Source organism: Saccopteryx leptura, chromosome 8, assembly GCF_036850995.1.
Source record: "Saccopteryx leptura isolate mSacLep1 chromosome 8, mSacLep1_pri_phased_curated, whole genome shotgun sequence".
NCBI lineage: Eukaryota > Metazoa > Chordata > Mammalia > Chiroptera > Emballonuridae > Saccopteryx > Saccopteryx leptura.
Genome location: NC_089510.1, coordinates 13,956,687 through 13,984,458, shown reverse-complemented (window position 1 = coordinate 13,984,458; position 27,772 = coordinate 13,956,687). Strand labels below are relative to the sequence as shown.

Genomic DNA, 27,772 nt, shown 5'->3' with positions numbered 1-27,772 from the left:
TTGGGTATAATATAAACTGCGGGCTTGTAGTATTGAGCCTTTATTAAGATAAGTTACTTCTGTACCCATTTTGTTGAGAGGTTTGTTTTTTTTTAAATCATAAATGGATGTTGAATGTAAATAATTTCTTATTGAAAGTTATTTTGTGTAGGTATTAGAGCTAAAATATTTTAGAAACAAAACTACATTAGTGTAAGATTTAACTTAAAAAAAAAAGTCATGTAGTGTAGTAAAAACAACAAGGATTTTAAAAACAGTACAGGCCTGGCCCTGGCCGGTTGGCTCAGTGGTAGAGCGTCGGCCTGGCGTGCAGGAGTCCCGCGTTTGATTCCCTGCCAGGGCACACAGGAGAAGCGCCCTCTCCCTCCTCTCTGTCTCTCTCTTCCCCTCCCCCAGCCAAGGCTCCATTGGAGCCAAGTTTGCCTGGGCGCTGGAGATGGCTCTGTGGCCTCTGCCTCAGGCGCTAGAATGGCTCTGATTGCTGCAGAGCAACGCCCCAGATGGGCAGAGCATCGCCCCCTGGTGGGCGTGCCAGTGGATCCCGGTCAGGCTCATGCAGGAGTCTGTCTGACTGCCTCCCCGTTTCCAACTTCGGAAAAATACAAAAAACAACAACAACAACAAAAAAAAACCCAAAAAACAGTACAGGCCTGAATTCCAACCTTCCATTTATGTTATGTGTGACCTTTGATATTTAATTTTTGCTTTCCATCCTTTGAAAAATCAGTATATTGAAATCTTTCCTGCTGATTAGCTGGGAGAATTTCTAGTGTATAATTTGACACATAGTTAACACTGATGGCTGCTAATTAAGTTGAAATATAGAAAGTTTCTGTGACACGTGAAGCATAGACCTGATTAATTGTGAAGAAGATCTTGATCCCAAGTTGTTTAATTGTCAGTTGAGTAATTTTATTATTATACTGTCATGTACCTTAACTGTAGGCCTATATGAAATATGCTGTTTGAAGACAGGCAATACAAATTTTCAAATAAATAAATTCTTTCTATGTACAAAACAGTGTACTGGATCCTGTGAAAGATGCATAGAGAAATAAAGTAGGAATTCTGCTTTCATGGAGCTTGTTATTGTCTAATGAAGAAGAGCAGTATATACTAATATCTGTAGTGTGAGCAGAATGGAAAATTTTAGCTATGCCAAGGAAGGGGAAAGTGCTTTCAACTAGGAAAATGGGAACATCGTGGTCATTTGCTCGCCATTTTAACAGATATTTTCAATGTGAATGATGTCCTCACCTTTGTAAGTTCTAGAGAAATTTTGACAGACTAAATAGTTAAATACTTGCCACCATGGAGCTTATAAGCTAGTATGGGAAACAGACATTTGTAGAATAATCACACACGTGTATAATTTTAAGGTAAAAGAGCTTTGGGAAAAAAGTTACAGCATTCTGATAAGATTTATTATCACGTTTAGAGGTTGCCGTTTGAAGTTTTCTTCTTTTTCTTTCTTTTCTTTTCTTTTATGTGTGTGTGTATGTGTGTGTTTGTGTATTGAGCTGAGAGCCAAGGTGAGCAGGAATTAAATAGGGGAAGAGGGTGGATCCCAGGATACAATACAAACAGAGCCAGAGGCAAGATGGAGCATGCTGTACTCAAGGGCTAAAAGAAGTCCCATGGGGCTAAGTTAGGGAGAGAGAGGAGGCCAGATAATAAGGTAAGACAGGGAAGGGTTACATAGCAAGGCCATTTAGGGAGTTAGCTCTCTATTTTATGAGCAATGGGACAATATTAAAAGATTTTAATTTAAAAAGTACTATAATCTTACCTGTTCAGGTTAGTGTTGTTTTTAATGACTGGCTACCTTGTGGAATTGGACTGGGTAAAGCATGACCGTAGTTCAGAGGAACACTACTGGATCCCTTGCGCCAGAGTAATGGCTATACAGACTGAAAGAGATGGATGGGAGGAAGAAAGAGTTAGAAAATAAAAGCCATGGAATTTTATTTTAATGCATTATTTTCTTGAGGAAGAGGGAGAGGAAAGATCTAGGTTTCCAGCTTTCTGAATTGATTTCGGGAATATTACCATCAAACTTACGGTCCTGAGTTCTATCTCAAGTCGCACACACACTGTCATGGATTGCTGGTTCGTTGTATTTTCATCATGGCCTCTTTAGTAAACAAATAATGAAGTTGCACCATTTACTAAAAGCTGTTTGGTAAAGTTGTCACATTTTTAGAAGCAGACAGAAGAGAGGAAAAAATATTAACTGTTTCTGAGTATTTATAATATGCCAGGAATTGTGTAAGGCACTTTTTATAGGTTTGGGGTAAATAATGATTTGTTAGAATTCTGTTAAACCTTTGACTGAGTAAATAATCTACAGCAAGGTTTCTCAGTCCGGACACTGTTGACTTTCTGGCCCGGATCATGCTTGAAGTGGGGGGGGGGGGCAACCTCGTGCGTCGTAGGATGTTTGTCAGCGTTCCTGGCCTCTGTCCACTAGATGCCAATACACCACCCCCTTCATGTGCAATAGTGAGAGTTATCTCCAGACCTACCAATCTACAGAATCATGTAAGATTTGCGTGGAGGGGAAAAGTTCATAGTGTTCAATGTATCCATTAAATATATTCTAAAAATCTTCCTCTTAAGTACTCTATTTTTGTGTCTGAGAAGTTAAAAGACACAATGACAGGCTTTTATGTTAAACTCACTCTTTTACCCAAAAAAGAAATCATACCTTAGTATTAAAATATTCGAAGGGTTTATAATTCTTAGAGACATTGTCATTCGTGAGTGTCTATAAATGTAATTGCTTTAGCAGTACAGTGACTGGGTTTTTGTCAGTTCTCATGTAGATAGCTTCACTATTTGAAAATTTGAGTGCTCCTCTGTTTTAATAAAAATGTGCTTCTTCCCACCAAAATTGTGTAGCTCACTACTTTTACTCCATTCATATTCTCTGTTATGTGGTATTTACAGGTCTAGTCTGTCATATTTCTTAACCCTTTGAGTAGTACGAATGTTCATTTACATCCTCGTGCCTCCTGACCACCCAGAGTACAATCGATTTATTTTAAAAAGGTGTAAGACAACATTTAAAAAAGGCAATATATGTTCTTCTTGTTTCCATAAATTGGTTATCAAACAAACATAATTTTAAATTAATAAAACTAACTAGAACTAGTTTCATTTTTTGAAAAAAGAACTCTCTCCCAGGGGTTAGCAAGCATGAAAAAAACTCACTACTCAAAGGGTTAATTAAGCCCTGCTGTTTATGTATGAAAATGAAAAAAAAAATGACATCAATATAAAGATTCATTAGAACTTAGCTCCTAGTAATGAAAACTAATATCTATGCATTAGCAGAACTTCTTAGTCATGGTGATTATATTTGTAGCCCATTCAAGAAAATGGCTGTTTTCTGATATTTATTAGTAATATTGGAAGACAAATTTGCTGAACTATAAAATCTTCTATAGAGGCATTCTAGGAGATTAGGGTACTTCAATTATTTTAGGCCCAAATACTTAGGCAGTCTTTGGTCATTACATTGTAAAATAATTGTATGACCAAAGCCAACAATGAAGACTATCAATATTTTATGTAACTAGTAAGTATAAACTCAAATTGCCATTCATCTTCCAAAACTGAGTTCTAACTGTAAAAAATACCAAAATTTTAATTGTAATGCTGCACCAATTATATAAGTATTTTACTTTCTAGAAATATGTCTGGTATCTTCTGGATTTATCAAATGAGCTATGTACATGAAGTACTTCATCAATGTAAGGTAATATTACCTAAAAGGAATATTTTTAAGGCATTTTTTCATAGAATATATATTTGTATATAAATAATCATGGGAAAACATTGGGAACAGAGGGATATATCCATTCTCCTGCTTTGCCTCCAAATTTCCATACTCTTGAAATCATAGCAGAGAAAGCACTTTGAGTAAACTACTCTTATTTCTTTACCAGACAGGGTTATAGCTAAACTGTTGTGGCCAAATGGTATAAATCCCATTTTTAATGACCTCTGGAGACATCACAGTTGGCAACCAATTCATGGTTCAGTGACCTTTACTGTTAACTGCTTCTTTTCTATACTTTCCCTAAGTCATTCATGCTATTATGTAGGCCCATTATCTTCTCTTCTGGCCTAAGTAGTTATCAAGATTGGCTGGTTCCTGTATTTATTAGGCCTGATTTGAAGACTTAAGTATCTGTCCCGCTAACTTGTTTTCAAAGATCAAACAATGTCTCTTCCTCCAGCTTCTGTATAAATTTTTTCAAGCATCATCTTGTGACTCATGTCTCCTGAATCTGACAAACAGATAGAAGGAATTAGTCTTTTCTTTCTGTCTCTCCTTCCTTCTCTGTTTTCCTTTTTTTTTCCCTTTTCCTTCCTCCCTCCCTCCCTCCCTCCCTCCCTTCCTTCCTTCCTTCCCTCCTTTTATTCATTCCAGTTTTGCTTTCTTTCTCACTTAGCTTATCTTATTTATACTGAGAGATTATTACACAAACAATGAATATTCTTAGAAGGAAGATTTCAAAGTAGTTAAATAATCTGACATTCAAAAGGGGTCTTAGTCTCTTATACTAAGTGTATATGTGTGTGTATGTGTTTGAGAGAGAAGAGTAAATTCTCCCAAAGTTTTTAAAGCTGTTTATTTTTAAAAAACAAACAACTATTTGTCAAGTATATAATATTTGTATTATCTCTATTTCAATGAAAGCTATTCTTTTCCTTGTTTAGATGCAAAAAAACCCAAGAGTTTTATAATTATATAATTTATATGTGTTATGTAAATGTGTGTATATGTGTGTGTGTGTGTATGTATTTAGACTTTCCATAACTCCCCTTCCCTCCACCCCAAGAAAACATAATCTAGGTGAAAACAGTATGTTTTCTACAAATTCAGCCTTGTGGCAATTTCTGTAATCCCTCACCCTGTTCTTAATGCAAAAAAAAAAAAGAAAAAGCTGTTACTGGAGATCTGCTTAATATTATTATGTTAAAAAATTAGCCTGTTTTAGTCTCTTCAAAATCTATTTTTAAAGGTTATTTAAAGAATTTTTATAAAAATAGTATTTGTTCTGTTTCAGAGTATTATTTTATTCAATTTATAATGACTAAGTATTGTGATTAAAATTGGTTCACCCTTAAGAAATGATTGTATAATTTTTTTTTTAATTTCACCACAAAGTCAACTTTTTAAGAGGCTTTAAGTCTGTGTTCTTCTCACCAGTTTGTTTTTTGTGTCTTTTTAAAACCATAACTAAATATCCTTAAAAGATTTTAATGTCCCAAGGAATTATTTTTATATGTAATTATTATTATTTTTATGACACATAAACAGTTTATGACAGCTTAAATGTAAAATCAAATGCATTTTGTGTCTTATTGCATACAGTTCTCCCCAACTGGTTAACCAGTAGAGAGGTTTGTGCAGAAACTTGGATTTGGTCAGGAGGCAGAAGACAGTCCTTGGTTAGTCATCTGTGACCTTGAGAAAGTTATTTAACAATTTAGGTTCTCCATTCCTCCTGCCAAAAGGATAGGGTTAGACTGATAACTTCTAAGGTCACTGGCAGCACTAACATTTTAGCGTTTTATTGTTTTATTAAAGATAGAGACAGACAGGCTTTTCCTCTTCCTTAGGGGGGAAGAGGGGGGTAGAAAAAATATTTCCAGCCTTTAAAGCTCTAAGAAAAGCTGTTGAGAAGAGTTACGAGGCAGTCAGAGAGAAGTGACTCATAAATCACAAACTCCAGTAGATAATGAATGAACAGGATTCAAAGGACTCTTTTCTCTGATTGTTTCTGCACATCCCTAGCTGGGCTACAATGGGCATTTCCTGTTGCACAGAAGGTCCAGGCTCTATGGAAGGAAATCCTTTGACCTAACCCTGAGAGAAACAAGGAGCAAGGGGAAATCTGAGAAAAAATGGAAAGAAATGTCTACCATTTATTCTTTAGATTAGAAAATTTGAGATAATACAGTAATTTCCTTTACATGAGTAAAAGGATTTTATGTGGAGGATATTGATGGCATTTATTTGTTACTTAAACTAGAAAACTAGAATAAATAAAAGAGGGTTCAATTGTGACAGGCACAGTTACATTTGGATAAGAGGACTCATTTTCTGAGAAGTCATGAATGTTAAAAGCTAAAATGATTATTGGAGATAATTTGTATTATGCAAATTATGGAAATATTATGCAAATGAAAAAGATTTCTTTTTCCTTTTCTTGCCTGAATGAATGGAAAATTATGCTTAAAATGTTTGTCTTTCAATTGAAAAATAAAGGCAAGTTGTTTCATGTGAGTTAAAATGTTTCTGAGTTACCTTTAAATTTTATATACAGTATATGGTAATAGTAGGTAAAATAACTTTGGTCTCTTTTTAAACTATACTAATTCATAACAGGAGTGCTTGGCATAGTTTGTTTACTTAAACTATAAGAATATATATTGTCTCTTTAATATTTATTTGATGAAAGATATGGGGATTATTTATTTGAGTAAAATGTATTGTGAGTATTTATGGAGCTATTATGAAAAAGTTCTACATTTGACAGTGGTAACTGCCTTTGCTTTTAAAAGAGCAAAACAAAAGAAATATTTTCCAGTATTTAAAATATGTATTAATTGAAATGTTAAAATGCCCAGTGTTTTATCACTGAAAACAACATGCAATGTGATTATGACTTTATTTAGATAGTGTTATAAAGTTTTTCTGTTTTAATATGTTCATATTTTTATGTCTTCACAGTTAAAGATATGCAAGAATTTAAATATAACCCTTTCTAATAACCTTGCTACTCAACCTGTGTGTTATAGACAAGCAGCATCTAGATGCTTCTGAAAAAATACAAAATTTCATACCATACTCTTAACCTATAATAGAATTATAATCTGTATTTTAAACAGATCTTAGGGTGATTTTGTTTGCTTCTTCAAGTATGAGAAACACGGTTTAATAAAATGTCATTGGCAGCAGGGGCCATTAAAAAAATTAATCTGATGCTAGAGTTATAGAATTTAACACTTCTTTATCTTTGTTTAAGATGCTTGATTCCTAATCTCATAGCATTAGCAGTTAAAATTTATGGTGTTTTTTAAACTCATTACACATATAGTTATCTAACCCTGTCATCTAGTAGCAAAATGTAAAGTCATTGAAAAGTGTTTTATAATCTTATAGCTGTCATTCATTGTAGCTCTGCCATTTAATCATTGAAGAAATTTTAAGACATTTATATTTTTCTTCAGTTATTCATTACTATACTTAAAATGCTAACAAATACATTCATTCTTGGGCAGTATGAGCCATGCATCCAAATACTGTGTTCTTTACTTTATTTTAAAAGAAAGATCATTGTTAAGTCAAATCTTATTACTTTTTCTGTTTTGTTTTCTGTTCTTTTCATTTTTATTTATTCCATGTTTCCTTTTTTTTTCATTTTAGTTGGGTCTGGTAAGTTGACATTTTGTTGGCCATCTTCTAATCACCGTGTCACTGTGACTGGGACTTCTCTTCCCCTTTCCATCCATACCCTTCCATGTCCTTCAACCAATCAGCCTCCATGTTTCACTTGTCATTGGCCACAAAGACAGACTGCACAGAATAAAGTCTGCAGGAAGTATGGGTAACTGACAAAGAGTCAAGGTAATGGGGTTGCTAACTTTATGTCTTATTAAATGATGTGTGATCTGAATCCTCTTATATTTTCACTTCATAAATGGGTGATAAAATTACTGATAGGACTGTATCTTGGCTAAGTACTATTTCAGCTTATATTTCAAAAGACAAACAAACTAACAAAGGTGCTCAGAGAACCTTTGTATTATTTTTGTCTGAAATATGTTTATGTATTTATGTCTGCTTCTTGAGTTTTGTAACTGTTGTTCCATAATAGCAGTTAAAAGTCCTGTTGGTGAATAACCTTGCAATTAGTTTGAGCTGTTTGCTCTCCATTTCTAAGTGTCAGGTGCATTTCATTTTCTGTAAAAAATAACTACAGGATGTGTCCAAACATTATTAGGGTTTGCCTTAATATACATTTGTCCTCATATAAATAGTTATTAGGTTTCCAAGTACTTTCATTACCAGTACCTTGGTGAAGGTCCATTGACTCTTTAAAGGGAACACCATTTTTGGAGAATATTACTTGAGTATGCTTAAAGTGTTACGCTAGAAAATAATTTGATCCTAAAAAGTATCTTCCTACTTTTTCCAGTTAAAAAGCTGCATGAATGTTACAAAGGTGTCACTTCATACTAATATAGATATATTGGATTGTTCAATAATGGTGATGCAATAATAGGCTATTTGAAAAAATATCCTTTTATATACTACTATATATAAAAATATAGGTGATTCAAACAAACACAAAAAGTAAAGACTAAAGTACAGGATGAGAATGGAGTTGAATGTTTACATATTATGTATATATTATAGAGTCTATATTAATATTATTGGTTGAATCATAAAAACACCTAAGCAGATTAACAAGACTGCTAACAAATTTTTTTTAAATGTATTCTATAACATATATGAGAAATAGATAAAATTCTGGCCTATCAGTAGTTTTTAGAAGTCAAAAAAGATAAGCATAAGACACAACCTCCACAAGAAATAGTGTATCAATGACCAGGTAATGTAAGGATATGTCACATAAAAATGCTAATTTAGAAGAGATTCCATTTTCATTTTGACTAAGATGTGAAAGCTCATCTATTTCTGAGGTTTTGGAGAAATGTGCCCTATTAGAGGAAGTGTCAGTTGAAATAATTTTGAATATAACTGATAAGGATATTTAATCTCATGACTGTTTTTACTAGTGAAAATTAGGAACAATTCAAATTTAAAACTAATAGATTGGTTAAATAATTTAAGGTAATTTTTATGTGGATTATTAAATAGTCATTAAAATTATATTGTAGGAGGATATTTTAAAACAATATGGTTCAATTTGCATGGTTGAATTATAGGTAGCTCTCCTTTTTTTCCTTTCCTTGTCTAATTTTCTAAATTTTCAACACTTCTTGTATCTGACAGTAGTAACATGATTATGTATTTTAATTATAAAAGCTTAAATGTTATAGCCTTGAAAAATATCCCAACTTTTTATTATAAACAACAAGTACATGTATATTATGAATGACCTTCTCAATCTGAATAGATAGGTGATTAAGATAGATGGATAGATAGGTATATTTAATTCATTTAAATTATTTTTAGAGATATATCTATACATATACAAAAGGAATTGTTCAAAGTCATATTTTTAAGATATATCTTGTGGCTGACGTCACTGTTGATGTTGGCTCGACAGTACGCCTATAAAATGTCATAAATTCATTTCCAGTCAAATATCCTATGTGGAAAATTTGCTTACTGGATAAATGTAGTTAGCATAATGAGTTGTATCCCTTGTTCCCAAATAAGTCTTTGAGGTTTGCGGAGACCTGGCATTTTATAAAAGAAACTTGGATTTTGGCACACATTATTAGACGAGCTTCTGAGACATAAGAAAGAGACCACCCAAAGTTTCTACTTGTCTAAGTGGTTAAAACATTTATATTTTCCTACCTGAATTCCCTGCATACTGAAAAGTCATATGCTCCTGTTCACTTCATTAATCATCTGTTTGCTTTTTTTTTATTGAAACAAATTAAAGTCTCTTTTGACTTTAGTTTATTATCCAGTCACTCCTTTAAGTTTTTTCCTCTGATATCTACACCAATTATTTCAACCCTTAGCAAGGAATCAAAAGCTCCTATATGGTTGAGTCTAGGGGAAAATTCCCGCGTGATGATGCCCACGCTTGTGATTATACCTGGGTAATGACAGAGTGTGCTGAATTCATGAGTAAACCGTTCAATTACAATCAGAGCTTTTAAAAATTATAAGCTAGACCTTGAGCGTTACCAAATTGCACCAAAACTCTGTCTCCTCACTCTGTGTTTTCGTCTCTGTAAGTTACAGGACATTTGAAGGCATTTGACCTAATTTTTCAGGTCTCCTATAATTTTCTAGTCAAATGGTATAATTTCTACTAAAACCTCAATTAAAAATAAAAAGGGAGTGTAGGAGAAGTTAGGAGAGTTAATTGCTTTCTTTGGTTTTGCCACCATGCAAATCTTCAGTTACTTGTTATACATATCCCTTTTTCTATGAGTTATCTTAATTAATATATATAAATTTATTAAATTTACAAATGAAATATATTATAAATACTTGTATATATGTCTTAGATTCATTGACCAGAAAATATATAGTTAGAGAAAAAATATTTTTTCGAATCCTCATCTTCATTAACAAAGAAATCATATTCTTTTGAGCAGAGTGGAAGCATTTGTAGAAATTATCTGCATGTAAGTTTTGATTCATATTTGTTTTATAGAGTTATCCTAAATGACTAAGGATAACTTAGTCACTAAAGTGAGTCACATAAGTCACTAAAAGCACTCTTAAGGAAAATGTTAGAAACAACGGAATAGTCTTAAAAAAAAGTGGATTAGAAGAACCCTACCCTGTATAATCTGTTAAATGTCTGGTTTGAAACGTTCACTTTAATTTGAACTGAGACAAGAGAGGAGAATAATTAGGTGTTTCAGACAGTTGATAAGGAATGAATGTGAAAAGTGTAAACAGTAGGTAAGAAGACTTACATTCAGTGCACATTTTTCCAAGCATAAAGCACAGTCTAAACAAGCACTGTTTTTCCCCAGGAGTGACTCCATCAGCACACCTAATGTTTTCAGCTGCCATTGCCCTCAATGTAACTGACACAATTTTCTGACACTCTATTTACCGCGGGATGAAGTGGCCATTTAAGTCTGTATAAATCAAACAGTTTGGACAAAGCTGGCAGTATTCATAATGTCAGGATGAGCAGATGTTTCAAATTTGCCTTCATTTCCATATATATTCTGTTTGAACATGCCCTTACCTATGTAAATGAAGGAGGCATTCCACGCCACTATTGCTTTAAATTCTCTTCTATTCAAGTAATTAGACTGAAGATTTTAAATGGTTATAATTTTCATGGTAGCATTTCAGGAGCTTTTGAGTTCAAGTAATCTTAGGACCTGCCTATATCAGAAGGTTCTTATGTAGTATGATTAAAGACTATTCACCTTTAAGCACCTCTAAATGAGAAAAGATATTTATTTATGCAAATTTCAGGTATACTTAGACCATAAGGGATCACGTTATAGCTCAAGAGCTCTTCTTAATATGGAGATTAATTTTAGAAGTTCAGATAATTATAATAATAATAATAATAATAATAATAATAATAAAAACCTCTTCACAAAACAACTCTGTTCCATTCTGTAAATATACACTTACCAATTTAGTGTCGATTGAATTAAGGATGGAAATTTGTACATTACACGCTATTCTACAGAACGAGTTGTATGAACATAAAATAATGGCAGCACTTGTGATATCTGAAAATTGTCTCAATTAAAACAATAACTACGTGCTTTTGATTTAGTGTAATTTGCCTGGTCTCCTTTAGAACCTCCACATTTTGTTGTGAAACCCCGCGACCAGGTTGTTGCCTTGGGAAGGACTGTAACTTTTCAGTGTGAAGCCACCGGAAATCCTCAACCAGCTATTTTTTGGAGGAGAGAGGGGAGTCAGGTATGAGCTTGGTCTATTATTCCAGTCGACAAAGATGGGCTCATATATGTATGTATGTATGTATGTATGTGTGTGTGTATATATATAATTTTGTCATACAGAGGTCACTTGAAGACAATTGTGAAGTCTCTGAGTATCATAGGACATTTCAGCAATGAGAGAGAAGACAAAATATCCTTCATTGTTTTAATTCTCAAAGCAATTTTTCTGCCTAGTTTTTGTACACAGGGTATATATAGACAAGTACTTGTTTTGTTATATAAAATTATCTTTATTTCCAATTCAGCAACTTTTTAAAAAAAAACATTTTTTTCAACATAATTAGTTATTATTTCTATTATACAGATATCTGTAATTATTTGTTTTAGTAAGATTTATTCACATTTAAAACAGAGATGAAAGTTATTCAGTGCAATGTCTCAGAAAACACCAGGACTCAGAAGTGTCTTGTTCATGTCTTTCATATATATTAATAATATATGTATATATATATCAATTAAAAATATATCAAGCAACATGAAAATTTTAACATAGATGTGATGTTAAATGTAGCTCAGTATATTCTAATTTTTTGAAAACTATAATAATGTGATTACCATTTACTATCAAATCATCCTTTCTAAACATTTCATAAACCATAATTTTCCTATTTACCTTAAAACTAGGCTATAGAGATCTCTGCCCTTACAAACTCTAAGTTCACTATTGGACCAGCTTATTAAAAAGGAAATTTTAAAACAATTAGACTTTTTAGAAAATTAGGAAACTTTAGATATTGAAATTAAGTATTTTTTTCTTATCTCTTACTGACTAGCCTTTTCCTATAGAGGGAAATAATTCTTTTTGTTTCTGATACTGATAAAAAGGATACTCATTCATTTTTAGTATTTATATTTCTATTCTCTTTTATGTTTTTGCTCATATCAATTTTGGAGGTGTTGTTTCACAGTCTTGCTTATACTGTGCTCACAAGTAACATATTGCTGTTTATTCACTGTACTCAAATATCTTCTGAATGCAACACTGTCGAATTTGTGTTTTTCCTCCAGTAGGCAAATATTAACTTGATTATGGTATGTAGACCATCATTTGAGTTCTAATCACTTGCTTGATTCTAACACATTCCGTTTGACCTCAAAGGACTAAATTTTCTCACAGTAAATTAAAGATAAGGAAAAATAAAATAGTATATAGCAGGAAGAAGGGAAGTGTGTTATGTAAGAATATCTGTGTAGCAATAATAGGAAATCCACGAGAAGTTCTTCTTACTAAAACAATATTTAAATGATTCATTTAATTATGTAAGTAAATTATTACTTAAATTATTTAAACTTTATTTCAGTTTTCAAGATAATTTTGATTTGGCTTTATTTAAAAATAATACCTACTTTTTTTTTTAGTAAGAGGAGAGAAGATAGACAGACTCCTGCATACACCCCGACTGGGATCCACCTAGCAGCCCTCGTCTGAGGCCTATGCTCTGCCCATCTTGGGCCTATGCTCGCAACCGAGCTATTTTTAGTGCCTGAGACCAAAGCTCTACAAGCCATCCTCAGTGCCTGGGCTGACATGCTCCAATCAATCAAGCCATGGCTGTGGGAAGGGAAGAGAAAGAGAAGGGGGAGGGGAAGAGAAGCAGGTGGTCACTTCTCCTGTGTGCTCTGACTGGGAATCAAACCCAAGACTTCCACCAGGTTGACACTCTACCACTGAGCCAACTGGCCCAGGCCAACTCTACTTACTTTAAAAAAAAATTATAATTGGACATCTATCCATAGAATAGTAGTTAAGTCTTTATAAAACTTGTGAAGTCTCTGAGTATCATAGGACATTTCAGCAATGAGAGAGAAGACAAAATATCCTTCATTGTTTTAATTCTCAATGCAATTTTTCTGCCCACTATATATTAAAAAGTGTGTACAATTTTAAAAGGAGCAGTTTTATTTTGTTAGGAGACATTGTTGATATGTTTTATTTCATGAGAGAAACAATGACATAATGTATCATTTTGCATAAAATACACATTCCCTCTAACAAACATTGTTTTTATTATAATGGAAATTTGTACCACAAAAACAACATGACATCCTGCCTTTACTTTGTATTTGAAAAAAACTTTTTGCAGAAATAAAGCTCCATTATGAAATCTTAAATGTATTACATGCTCACCATTTAACAAGAGAAACAAGAAATTATTAACAATTTGATAGAGACTACTGAACTCTTCTAATGGAAGACTAGCGGAGAGACTTGTTGTGGTGCCAAAATGACACTCTTGAACTTTGTCAGATTGTGCTTCCGTTTTAAATTTTGTTTGTATAATAAAAGGCTTAGTGTTGATGATCTTTATATCATTTGATAATATGATGCAAAGGTTATGACTCTGCTTCGGTTAGATATGGAAAACTTTTAACTCTAGTGATCCCTAACATCCTTTTAAATCTAGTATTGTTAGAAACTGATCATTATGAAAGCATCTATAGATATACAGAATTTGTTTGGAATTTTTAGTAACCCTTTTTAAGACTAGATTATGAAACTCTGTGCAGGGATGTGTTTCTGCATGTGTGCCTCTCCCTGTGTGAGCTTGTGCTGAAAGGACATGTAGCTTATCTGTGTACATATTTGTATGTGAGTGATGCATGTGTTATGTGTTTGCGTGTGCATGTTTGTCTCTGTATCTATTTATAAGTATAGGTATATATGTCATACTGTTGGAACCTACCAATCAATCTACTGTTCTTCCTTTTTCCCCCCAAATTCTGGGTTCTAGAATCTGCTTTTCTCGTATCAGCCACCACAGTCATCCAGCCGCTTTTCCGTCTCGCAGACCGGTGACCTCACCATTACTAATGTCATGCGATCCGACGTCGGTTATTATATCTGCCAGACATTGAATGTTGCCGGGAGTATCATCACAAAAGCCTATTTGGAAGTTACTGATGGTAAAGTAGCGCATTTTGTCTCCAAATTTCCAGGTTTGGCTTAGGGTCTAATGTGAGTGCCAGTCAGTGTATTTATTTTTAACTTTGTATTCTTACAGCAACTTTGGTGTCAAGCTAAAGAGGTGGTTAATAACAGTGATTCAGTTTAAAGTTATTCTTAATTTAACTTGCCCATACCATAAATTTCTAGCATCAAGTCAGATTCATAAAACCATGGCAATTGTGCAAAGAAAGGTTTATACTGAAGAGCTGACTTTGTATAGTAAGCCTATATCCAGCAACTTTGCTAAATCCAATATTTATATCTTCTAATTTTTTTATATGTTGTGCATGATCTGTGATTTCCGAAATAACTAGTAGATTTGGTGATAGTGGACCTCTATTTCTTATTCCCTGCTTTAAGGAAAATAACATGTACTGTTTTATCAATAAGTATAATATTACTGATATTACCTAGGATTTTGTAGATACTCTTTTGAAATTGAAAAGATGCTGAAGTAATTTTTAATACATTAATCTTACTCTTTTGTTTTCCAGTGCTCTCAGGATATAGTTTATATTCTTTAATATGCTTTACAATTCATAATCTCACCTCTGCAGGCTCATCTCTGGATAATGTGTTGCTCACGTGCCCTAATTTTATTGTGTTTCCTGTGTTTTTTCTTTGTTTTAACATTTCTGAATATATGTTTCTACTGACTTGAAATTTCAATTTCTTCAAGAAGCATTCCCTGACTCCTCAAATACGGGTATTATACCTGCACATCTGCAATCTATCTATCCTATCTATCTATCTATCTATCTATCTATCTATCTATCTATCTATCTATCCTATCTATCTATCTATCCTATCTATCCTATCCTATCTATCTATCTATCTATCTATCTATCCTATCTATCTATCTATCTATCTATCTATCTATCTATCTATCTATCCTATCTATCCTATCTATCTATCTATCCTATCTATCCTATCCTATCTATCCTATCTATCTATCTATCCTATCTATCTATCCTATCTATCTATCTATCTATCTATCTATCTATCTATCTATCTATCTATCCTATCTATCTATCTATCTATCCTATCTATCTATCTATCTATCTATCTATCTATCTATCTATCTATCCTATCTATCTATCTATCTATCTATCTATCTATCTATCTATCCTATCTATCTATCTATCTATCTATCTATCTATCTGTCCTATCTATCTATCTATCTATCTATCTATCTATCTATCTATCCTATCTATCTATCTATCCTATCTATCTATCTATCCTATCTATCTATCTATCTTATCTATCTATCTATCTATCTATCTATCTATCCTATCTATCTATCTATCTATCTATCTATCTATCTATCTATCTATCTATCTATCCTATCTATCTATCTATCCTATCTATCTATCTATCTATCTATCTATCTATCTATCTATCTATCCTATCTATCTATCTATCCTATCTATCTATCTATCTATCTATCTATCTATCCTATCTATCTATCTATCCTATCTATCTATCTATCTATCCTATCTATCTATCTATCTATCTATCCTATCTATCTATCTATCTATCTATCTATCTATCTATCTATCTATCTATCTATCTATCTATCCTATCTATCTATCCTATCTATCTATCTATCTATCTATCTATCTATCCTATCTATCTATCCTATCTATCTATCTATCTATCTATCTATCTATCCTATCTATCTATCTATCTATCTATCTATCCTATCTATCTATCTATCCTATCTATCTATCTATCTATCTATCTATCTATCTATCTATCTATCTATCTATCCTATCTATCTATCTATCTATCTATCTATCTATCCTATCTATCTATCTATCCTATCTATCTATCTATCCTATCTACCTATCTATCTATCTATCTATCTATCTATCTATCCTATCTATCTATCTATCTATCTATCTATCTATCTATCTATCTATCCTATCTATCTATCTATCTATCCTATCTATCTATCTATCTATCTATCCTATCTATCTATCTATCTATCTTTCTAAAGAATGCATCTTATACCTTCCTATCTTTGTTTATTTTTCTGTAATCTTCATTATACACTAAGTCCCTTGAGAAAGCAAGTCTGTCTAATTGAGGTAACCCTCCAATGTCTGACACATGATGGAGGCTGAGTAGATCTTTTCTGCATAAGTAGAAGAATAAAAAAGAAAGATATAATACAGCTAACTACTGGTTAAATCAGCATTCCAAACTAGGATTGTCACATTCAAAAATCTGAATTTCTACCCCTGTCTATGACACATGTAATATATGTGCTGGCTCAAATAAGTTAGAAAAACCGAGAAAGTTTTTACAAATTCTTACATTAATTACAGCTATTTGATGATGGGTGTGAAGACCACATAATGATGAATTTGTTTACTGTAAACAACATGCAGAAAAATAGAACATAGAATGGCACATATATTTATAATTTCAACTTTGTAAAACAATTTGCATATACAAGCCTTAACTCATGAATCCTAAAGTTAGTTTGACTCATAAGTGTGCTACAATTTTTACTTGGACTAAATTTAAACCTTTCATTGGTATTTTATTCTAATCTGTAACAACCCCAAAATGTTTCACTTTTTTTCTATCAAAAAAAAAGTGAAATTGCTTTAATAAATGCTTTTAGCTCTGCTTTGCATTTTTTCTTCCCAAAGAGTTTAGTGGTAATATGACAATACATATATGTCCACGTTTTTGCAATTAGCAAAGCACTTTAATATCTACTATTCCATTTAAATCTTCATAGCAATCCCCTGAGCTGGTTAGAACAAGTATTGTTACCCTTAGATATTCTTAGATTTACAGATTAAAGAAAAAAACCCTGAGGCTTTGAGAATTTAAGAAACTTGCCCAAAGACACATGATGAATGTTGGAACTGATAATTGACCAAAGTCCTCTTTTTCTTACTTTGGTTTTGTAAACTGCTCAGTGTAAACCAGGAAGAAATAAATGACCGAAACAGCATCATTAAACTGGATTCAGATTGGGTAGGGAGGTGTGGATGATGTTAAAGATTATACAAATATCAAAGAACTATAAAGATACAGAAAATTAAATAAATCCCTAGATACTGCGTTGTTTCTCATTATAACAAGACTATCAAATGTAAACCACTCCGTTACTGGACTTCATTCTAATCAGTTATAAAGAAGCTCTCCATTACTAATTTAATTAGTGTCTGGAAATAAATATTCATTTATTCTTATAATCAATAGAGCCCAGGTGGCAGAGTCTTAAAAACATCCAAAGGCAATAAAACACTGTCATTCTCTTGTTAGACTCATCAGGAGGGGCTGCTGATTTGAATTTAGCTGATCTCAACAGATCAAGTAGAAAAAATTCAATAATTATAAGCAAAGGAATTACTGGCTATGTTTTTCATCCATGGAATATCTGAAACACTCCCACCAAGGTTCAAACGACAGCCTTCGAATACACCACTCCTGGTATTAACAAGTTTTACTCTAGTAACCAAGGATGGATGAGAATTGGAAGGGTTGAAAAAATACACACCATGGCTGATTTTACTCTTGCTGTCTTGTTTTTCTCAGATTGAAGGCACAAAACGATAAATGGAGAACACACTGACGTGTGACTCCAGCTTGTGAAAGTCTTTGGTGCATAAAACTCGGGACATGACACACCCAGCTTTACAAGGGGTTGCATCCAAAATTTAGTTACTGTGGCAACCAGTGTCCTCTAATCTGGCAACATTTTAGAATTGTCTTTCGTATATTTGTGACTTTTACAATTTTTCACTAATATTCAGAATTTCAGAGTTTAATAAAGAAAAATTGATATAAATAATTTTTAATTTTTTTAAAATTTACTTTAACATATCTATGGCATTTCACCTAAATTGCCTATGCCAGGGTGTGAGAAGATTCCTTGTTCCACTACAGTATTTTAGATCTTTCTCTAAAATAAGTTCTTTAATTAGCTCAAATAATATAAATATTTTTAGGTTTTAGATTTTTTTTTATATAATCATACTTTTATTTACATAGTGTAAATATGCCTTCCACTGTTTCCTTCCGTAGTACATTAAAACTGCTACGATAATAGTATTAGCAAAAGTGTTTTCCCATTCCTGTAATTTCAGTGTGGAAGTTCGATATTGCTGAACAGTGGTCGCCAAACTCATTAGTGAACAGAGCCAAATATCGACAGTACAGCGATTGAAATTTCTTTTGAGAGCCAAATTTTTTAAACTTAAACTATATAGGTAGGTACATTTCTTATTGAGGTAGCACCCGCACGTGGTATTTTGTAGAAGAGCCACACTCAAGGGGCCAAAGAGCTGCATGTGGCTCGCGAGCCGCAGTGTGCCAACCAGGGGCCTAGGACAAGAGATCAGCTTGAGTTATATTTTTGGATTTAGCCTCTCTATCAACTGGGGTAGTTTTCTGGTTTCTCTGAAGTCATTGGGATTGGGAACGTTTTACCCACGTATCATTTTAATAGGAAGAATTTCAAGATGAAACAAGTTCCACCACAATTTGGTCTCAGGAAAGTCCAAACTCCCTTTTTGAATCCAAAATTTTCAGACATGCTGGTATGATACCATCATGTTTCCTGTGAGAGACAAAACAGTGATCAAATGTCAAGTTGGCTTTGGTTCCTTTAGGAAAATCCCTCTCCTACATTTCTTTGGGGTGAATGCGTTTTATTTTTATTATTATTTATTTATTTTACCTATTGTCAAGTTTAAAAAGGACAGCATTTCACTTCTCAACACTATCCCTCTCCTTCCCTGCCCACAATTCTTCTGTAGCCCCTCAACTCTTCAGCGGACCCCTTAACAATGCAGCAGGCTCAGTCCGCGGTTGGTCATTTGAAAGGAGTACATGTCATCTCATTTTAGTATTCTGAATCGGTCCGTCATATAAATGCATTCTGAATAATGCATGTCTCCTACTTTAATTACTTATTTAATTAGTTTGCTTCAAAGCCTAGAGCAACTGCTGTTGTTTCGATGATTAGAAAATTGCTTCCAGTTGCAGAAATCTATTTCCTGTTGTTCCTTGGGCAGTGATCGCAGACCGGCCTCCCCCCGTCATTCGACAGGGTCCTGTGAACCAGACTGTAGCAGTGGATGGGACTTTAGTGCTCAGCTGTGTGGCCACAGGCAGCCCCGTGCCCACGATTCTGTGGAGAAAGGACGGAGTCCTTGTTTCAACCCAAGATTCCCGAGTTAAACAGCTCGAGACGGGGGTTCTGCAGATCCGCTATGCTAAGGTAACTTGAAATGACACCCTGGGTTGACCATTTTGTTTCACTTGGGTTTTGCCTCCAGCAACTTGTGGTGTTGAAGTCTCAGATTTTAGAATTCATGAAGTGTCAACTAACGGTGTGAATATAGATTAAATTTGATGCTTTATTCTTTCGACATTCCACTGTGTGTATTTAAGATGATTTGACTCATAATTTAGCCCATGGCAAGTAATTTAAGGATTTATATGGAGAAGGAAAAAAAAAAAAAAGGGGCGTTTTGAGAACTTATTGAGATGGGAATTAGTGGGAGAAAAAAAATACCTCTAAGTAGTGTTATGAGGCAGTCATTCATTCCATAAATCATTTTTTCAAAGATACTTTCCAGTTCCATTTTAAGTGCAGCATACTTGAACAGTTCTTCTGTTGTGAATATTTGGTTCAGCATATTGCAACAACAGAACACTGTATATGCAAACAAAAACTCTAAAGCAATGTACACACTGAGTAGGCATTCAAACTCAGAATGCTAAATGATGAAAAGCCCGCATGTTTGTGGGAACTAGTTAGGGACTTACCTTCTCAGGGCATTGTATCCATACCTGTTCTTTCTGGGCTGCGTTGTTTTGATTTGATTTTTTCTTTCTTTCTTTTTTTTTTTTAAGGTGAAGTTCAGACAAGCTCATGAGGCAAATAAAAGAATAGCCTTGTCAGCAATAAACATAAATTTCAATTGCTTTATTGCCTATTGTGTGTGTGGCTTCTTTGAAGTTCTGGATCAGCATTAAGAGTTCGTTTGACATGCTGCACAAGTTACTATGTTGTTCTTTTTGACAACTATTGCAACTTGGTTACTGTGAGAGCCAGAGCAAGATGACAACATCGGTGCTTTCCCAAACATGACCTGCAGATAGCCTTATTCAACTCAGCAGAGAAATACGGTTTTAATGCTGCTGCTGCTGCTGCTGCTGATTTTAAACTTGAACATGTGACTGATTTGGGGATTCTGGCATTCATTCATTAGAAGGAAAAGAGAGTGTTTGTTCTAGGCAGGGTTTGGCTTTACACTGACTTACTAACTGCCGTAAGTTACACGGTTTTAAAAAGTGGAAAAGGAGTAAATAAGAAGAACTCATTTTGTTTCTATCTTATTTTCCATAAGTATTTGTTTAACTCATTCCACATAGTTTGAACAGTGATAAAATATGACACAGTAAAAATAGTCATTGGCTAAAGCTCTATTAGCCTTATGAGGTGGCTTACTAAAGATATAATTTAGCTATCGAGATTAACCCGTTGAATTGTTTACTGTCACTGATACAGAAAATAATGTTTACTCAATTATTTTTATTCTACCACCAGAATAACTATATAAAATATATTTATGTCTCTGCGGTCTTTTCCTTTATAGTCAGTAAGAATATCATCAATTAAGAGGTAGTTTTTGGGTAGTGAATTTTAATACCCTTATCCATATTCATGGGCCATATACAAGTCTAATTGCTTTTCCAGTCCAGTGAGCTCTTGATTGTTCCCAATATTTATTTTCCATCTGTCTCCTCAGCTGGGTGACACTGGCCGGTACACCTGCATTGCGTCAACCCCCAGTGGTGAAGCAACATGGAGTTCTTACATTGAAGTCCAAGGTAAATTAGATCATATTTTTTGCCTTAAAGTAAAGCTTAAGAAGCAGTTGTTTACTCACTGGTAAACAGATAAAGTAGATTTCCTGATGCCTAAGAAGGTGTGTGGATATATGTCATCTTCAATTGTTTCGTGCACTTATCTGTATAAGAGCAAAACATCACTTCTCTTCTTCACCTTTGTTAGAATTTGGAGTTCCGGTTCAGCCTCCAAGACCCACCGACCCAAATTTAATCCCTAGTGCCCCCTCAAAACCGGAAGTGACAGATGTCAGCAGAAACACTGTAACATTGTCATGGCAACCCAACCTGAATTCAGGTGCAACTCCGACATCCTATATTATCGAAGCCTTCAGGTAGAGTGGAAATGATATTCTTTGTTGTTCTTTTTTTCTTGTAAGTTACCATTAAATGTGCAGGTTCTAACTTGAGTCTCTCTCCTCAGCCACGCCTCTGGCAGCAGCTGGCAGACGGTCGGAGAGAATGTGAAAACAGAAGCATTTGCCATTAAAGGACTCAAACCCAACGCGATTTACCTTTTCCTGGTGAGGGCGGCTAATGCATATGGAATTAGCGACCCAAGCCAGATATCAGATCCGGTGAAAACACAAGGTAAAGGCTGCTGTACCCAACCTCACAACACCTCCTCGTCTCTAGGTCTTATCATGTTTCAGATACGTCATTTGTCCTCCATGGTAGGATTGTATAGTTAGCCTAGTTCTGTCCAAGTTGCTCAATTAACTGCAAATACACAAAGACAACACCTGCAAACTATTATTTTCTGGACTAAGCTCTCCAAGATAAGATTAATAACAGAGACCTGCTTCTGGTTTTATAAAATCACACATGTAATGAGATAAAAATATTATGGGGATATTTTTTTGTTTTATATACCCAATTTGGGGATTTTAAATTTGGTTAAATGAATGGGTATAAAATATTAATCATATGATAATTATACTTAAAATTGAGTATATTTTACAAGTAATATTTTCAGGAAATCAGGCAAAAATAAGAGATAATTTGGAAGATAAACTCAACTAACTCTTCATCCCTTTGCCCAGCCAACGTCCTACTAAGAACCATGGAAAAAATACTTTAGTTCCCTGTGTGTTGTTTGGCCTGACTTCCATTGTTGGTTATGTGAGCCATGATATGTTAATATTTTAAATGAAAATCGTGTAGATTTTGGTCCAAGTTTGGTTAAAGAAACAGAAAAAAGCAAAAACGAACGTGTTAAAGCTGCTTCCTAAACATTTGAAATTGGAAATTTTTTTTTTGTTTAGACCACATTCTGGATACACTGATGTTTACTGTCTTTTGTGGATAGAAATTATTTTTAGTTTTCAACAGATGAAACGTCTTCCAATTACCCTCTCGCTCGCCTTATTGTTTTAATACTTTAATAGGGGTAAATTTATATATTAAAAAAAGATGAATTTGAATCATCCTTTAACCTGTTTTTGGAACATAGCTCTCATTGCAATTAAAATAAGCTTGCTCTTATAATACATATTAATAAATATAAGATGGTAATGAATAGATGGTGATGGTTAGAAATATAAAATTGTTTCTTAGCAATCACAGAGGAATCACAGCGTTTCTATCAGCCATGCCGAATGTTTCGTCTTCTCCAGGGAGTGTCTAAACAATCCTTTTGGAAGGACTTTTTGTTTCAGAATTAGCAGAGAAAGCAAACTGAGTGGTCGGACATGCCCCCCACGTCTTGTCTCTGGCTGTGTGAACTCAACACGCCCAAATGCCTGTATTTGCTGTTGTGAGTCACCTCACGGGGAGCTTTAATGTTCTCAGAGCCTGCCTTATGGCAGTTTGAGGTTTCCAGCGTTAGATATGCGTTTCTGAAGAACGCAGAAACTACGGCAGCTGTAAAGTGGAGGGCAGCGTTTGTCCGCAGACCGATGGTCTCCGGTCTCTCTGCCTAACAGACTCTGAGTGGATGTTCTGCTTGACTGTTATTCTTTCATATACTTATACGAACGATTTTTAAATATAGATCTTTATTTGTGAGTATATAGTTAATAATATTTTATCTGAATGTGTGTTTTAAAATTTTTAATTGACTTACCTTTGTACATGTATAGCTATGTCAACAGGAGGACCAGACACGTAGCAAAACAGGCATACAATTTGGAAATCGAAGAATTTTTCATTTCAGCTTCTTCACCAACGAGCTATATGGGCCTACCTCTTGTCCTGTATAATGGGGCTAAAAATACCTATTCTACAGGATTGGACAAGGATTAAATTAATCAATTTCTGATGATACAAGACATACAAGACTCAGACTTTTTTTTTTTAATTTTTTGTTTTATGCTATTAGACTTTGCTATCGTACTTGTAGTCCTTTCACTGTCTGGACTAAAAATACAAGAAGTTTATCACCCCTGGTGGGCGTGCCGGGTGGATCCCGGTCGGGCGCATGCGGGAGTCTGTCTGACTGTCTCTCCCCATTTCCAGCTTCAGAAAAATACAAGAAAAAAATATACAAGAAGTTTGTAAGGTTTACAGGTATCATAAAACGGAGAGAGACCATGAGCGTGCCAAACGAGAGCATCCGAGTTCAGTGCATCTGACAGACTGGAGAGCCGGGCCAGCACTAACGCGATGGAAACCAGTGAAGCCAGTTGAAAAGTCTGGCACTTGGATTTAGCTTTTGAGACTCTGCCCTGGAAGGCTAGGCTGAGGACACGGGACTTCATGGGAGTGCATGTGAATGTGTGTTCGGGCGGTGAGCTCAGGCCCACGTCAGTGTGTGAAGTTCATTAACACACCTATCTGAGCCAACTCAGTGATGTGGCCGCCGGAGGAATCCATAGTGTCTTAGCTGGATTAGCAGAATTATGTCTGGATCAAGTCATCTCCCCCTTTCAGTCTGAACCGAGGCCAGGTCACGAATGGGGTGATGTGTTCTTTTATGAGCACCACATTGTCAGGTAGACTCGTCAGAGGAGGACAAGGAGGCCCGTTGGGGGTTGCTGCACGGAGAGTAGAAATCGTGTCTGTACTTGGAAAAGAAATCCAAGGATCTGGGACTTGACACTCAAAATCAGAAAGTTAGAGTAGGTGTGACATTCCTTTCTTCTTGCATTTTAAGAGATTATCAGGTGAAAAAGATGTGCTTATCTAACCTCAGACCACAAAGACCACTGTAGAAGTAAAATTGAGGAAGATGTCATTGTCTGAGTCTCGGACTGCTTTTGAGGTTCTGTGACACCGAGGTGAGGGACAAGCTGGTGTTTTCTGTAGCAGGAACCTGGGGGAAATCTGGGAAAATGACATTTGGAAGGCACAGAACTGTAACCAGGAAGAGGAAGAGCCAGGGTGGGGAGACTCCAGAGAGGACCTGTTGAGAATTGCTTCATAGCAGCAAACATCCTTTCCACTACCTCTTTTGCAATATGGCCGCAGGAACGGTCATCCCCAAGTGGAGATGGCTATGAATGAGCCGGGTCCAAAGGAAGAGTTGCAGAAATAAGAGGGATGCAGTGTCCAGTTCAGAAGTCAGGTGGACTTTTGTCACAGAGTTGGATGTTGAGCCTTGTCACAGGATAGTCAAAATGTTTTCCCGATGACAGACTTGGGTAGTGCCAGGAAGCTGAGCGCCGTGGGTGGCAGCCAGGGGTGGGGGCGGTCATCGCTGGGGTGCGGGGGGTCGTCGCCCCTGTTTCTACTCTTCTTCATCCACACGTCCTGGCCACACAACATGTGTGATTCCTGTTTTATAAAAGAGCCTGCACACAGCCATCACGTGTGCGAGATGATAGGAGACCATCAGTACACGTGACAGAGTGGAGCCTGGATCACGTCCCCTCACGGACTGTGGATGTGGAGGTCCCACATCGGGGAAGCAGCTGATAGAGTCACCTTGGCGGTTTCCTCCAATTCGGAACGTTGGGAAGGACAGTTTGTATTACAATACGTTTCTTCCAGGAGGCAGAGGAGAACAAGAAAAATAAAGGACTAATTTATAAACTTCTCCATATTAAATTATCAGACAATATTTTTTTTCTTCATTTTTCTCTCCGATGGAAAAGTGTTTTAAAATAATATTCTAGACTGCGGTTGTCAAAATGGTTACAGCTAGGCCCAGGGAGTTTAGTCGTTTTCATAAAGGGATTAACTGGCAAGATTATCTCAAACCAGAGGAATTAAGGATTGCAATTAAACTATCGTCGTTAAGCCTTTTAGAATGGCTTACCTACGTCTTTGAAGATACTTCCTAAAAGGCAGAAGAGCCCCTGAGGATGAAGCTCACATGTGAGAGAATGTGTTTAAACGCTGACGTAATGCGAGTCTCTGCCGTGCACTCATTCGTCCGCACTCAGCCTGCCTGCCTTTACCAGCACACTGTGTTTGCTCGGCACTGGGCTAGGTGTTCTGGGTGCAGGGGCGCTGACCGGCTCCCCACCCTCACGGGAGGACGTCCCCTGCCCTCGTGGAAGGACGTCTCATGCCTCAGCAAACACGGTCCTCACAGCAGTCCTCGGAAGGGGCCCCAGCCGTGTTACCACTTGACAGAGGAAGAAACAAAAATAGTGACGTTCAGAAATCTTGCCAATAGCGGGTGGCTGTCAAGTGGTTGAGCTGGGGTGCCGGCCTCAGTCTGTCTTATTCCAGGGACGTTACTGTTAAACCCTGGGGAGAGAATGGAGCTAAAGTGATGGAAACTGGTCAGACAGTAGGGAAAGAAATAGGCCGGACGTGGGAAAGGAACAAGGAACGGTCAGGTGCTTTCTGTCTGTGAGCTGTGATCACAGGGCGCGTGAGCGCCGGTATCAGACAAAGATAGGCTAAGGCAGGGGTCCCCAAACTATGGCCCATGGGCCACATGCGGCCCCCTGAGGCCATTTATCCGGCCCCCGCCGCACTTCTGGAAGGGCATCTCTTTCATTGGTGGTCAGTGAGAGGAGCATAGTTCCCATTGAAATATTGGTCAGTTTGTTGATTTAAATTTACTTGTTCTTTATTTTAAATATTGTATTTGTTCCTGTTTTGTTTTTTTACTTTAAAATAAGATATGTGCAGTGTGCATAGGGATTTGTTCATAGTTTTTTTTTTTATAGTCCGGCCCTCCAACGGTCTAAGGGACAGTAAACTGGCCCCCTGTATAAAAAGTTTGGGGACCCCTGCTTAAGGTAAGGTAAAGTATGGAAAGCAAACTGATCTCAGTTGTTTTTGTAATTTTTTATTTATTTATAAGCTTAATTTATAAGTTGTGTGAGTGTCTGAGTGTGCGTGTGTAATAAAAGGTGTTACTTCTCAAATTGTCTGATGGCCGTGAACATGAACACTCCTCTCGTCGCTTGCCTGCCTTCTCGGGACTCCATCAAAGGTACTCAGCAGGCTCGCGTGCCATTCGTGCTTCTTGCCGTCTGTGAAGACTCAGTCCTTGGAAAGCATTGAATCACTTTAGAAAACTAAAAACGCTCACGTCTGTTGTTTATTTGTTTACGGGTGGTGAATAATCTATGATATATATGGCAAGATAACAATACTCTGAGGGAAATTCTGGATGCAAAACAAAATTTTATTTTCTTTTTCACCGCATGTTCCCTTTATTGTAAACTAAGCAAAACACCTGTACTTAGAACATCTCTTAAGAAATTGGAAATTCTAATTGCATAATGACTTTAGAAAGTTTAACAGCACCCTTTCTTGTGGATAAAATGCAACATAAATGAACACTGGTTTTTACTATATTCTTGGTCTCCTTTCTGAAGTTTTGCTGTTCTTGAGATTAAGAATGTTTTGTTAAACCTACTTTGCAGTGACCTATAACTAAACTAAGCCAAACTATCATCAAGTAAATATAAGTGCCCTTTTCTCATCAGATTTATTCTACCCTACTATACCCTACCTTACCCTACCCTGCCCTGCCCTGCCCTACCCTGTACTGCCCTGCCCTGCCCTGTACTGCCCTACCTTTCCCTGCCCTGCCCTGCCCTGCCGTGCCCTGTACTGCCCTGCCCTACCCTGCCCTACCCTGTACTACCCTTCCCTGCCCTGCCCTGCCCTGCCCTGCCCTGCCCTGTACTACCCTTCCCTGCTCTACCCTGCCCTGCCCTGCCGTGCCCTGTACTACCCTGCCCTGCCCTGCCCTACCCTGCCCTGCCCTGTACTACCCTTCCCTGCCCTACCCTGCCCTGCCCTGCCGTGCCCTGTACTACCCTGCCCTGCCCTGCCCTACCCTGCCCTGCCCTGTACTACCCTGCCCTGCTCTACCCTGCCCTGCCCTGCCCTGCCCTGTACTACCCTGCCCTGCCCTGCCCT

The 27,772-nt window shown here is 35.9% G+C and overlaps 1 protein-coding gene across 6 annotated transcripts in view; it reads left to right on the top strand.

Moving 5' to 3' along the window:
• ROBO1 (roundabout guidance receptor 1) overlaps positions 1-27,772 on the top strand; it is a 1,145,453-nt gene that overhangs the window by 1,047,226 nt on the left and 70,455 nt on the right. For all 6 annotated transcript variants that reach the window (XM_066346778.1, XM_066346776.1, XM_066346775.1 and 3 more), the window contains 6 exons: positions 11,508-11,632; positions 14,406-14,577; positions 19,660-19,865; positions 21,403-21,484; positions 21,669-21,837; positions 21,927-22,093. In XM_066346778.1, coding sequence (XP_066202875.1) covers positions 11,508-11,632; positions 14,406-14,577; positions 19,660-19,865; positions 21,403-21,484; positions 21,669-21,837; positions 21,927-22,093 — 921 coding nt within the window. The remainder of the gene's footprint in view (positions 1-11,507; positions 11,633-14,405; positions 14,578-19,659; positions 19,866-21,402; positions 21,485-21,668; positions 21,838-21,926; positions 22,094-27,772) is intronic.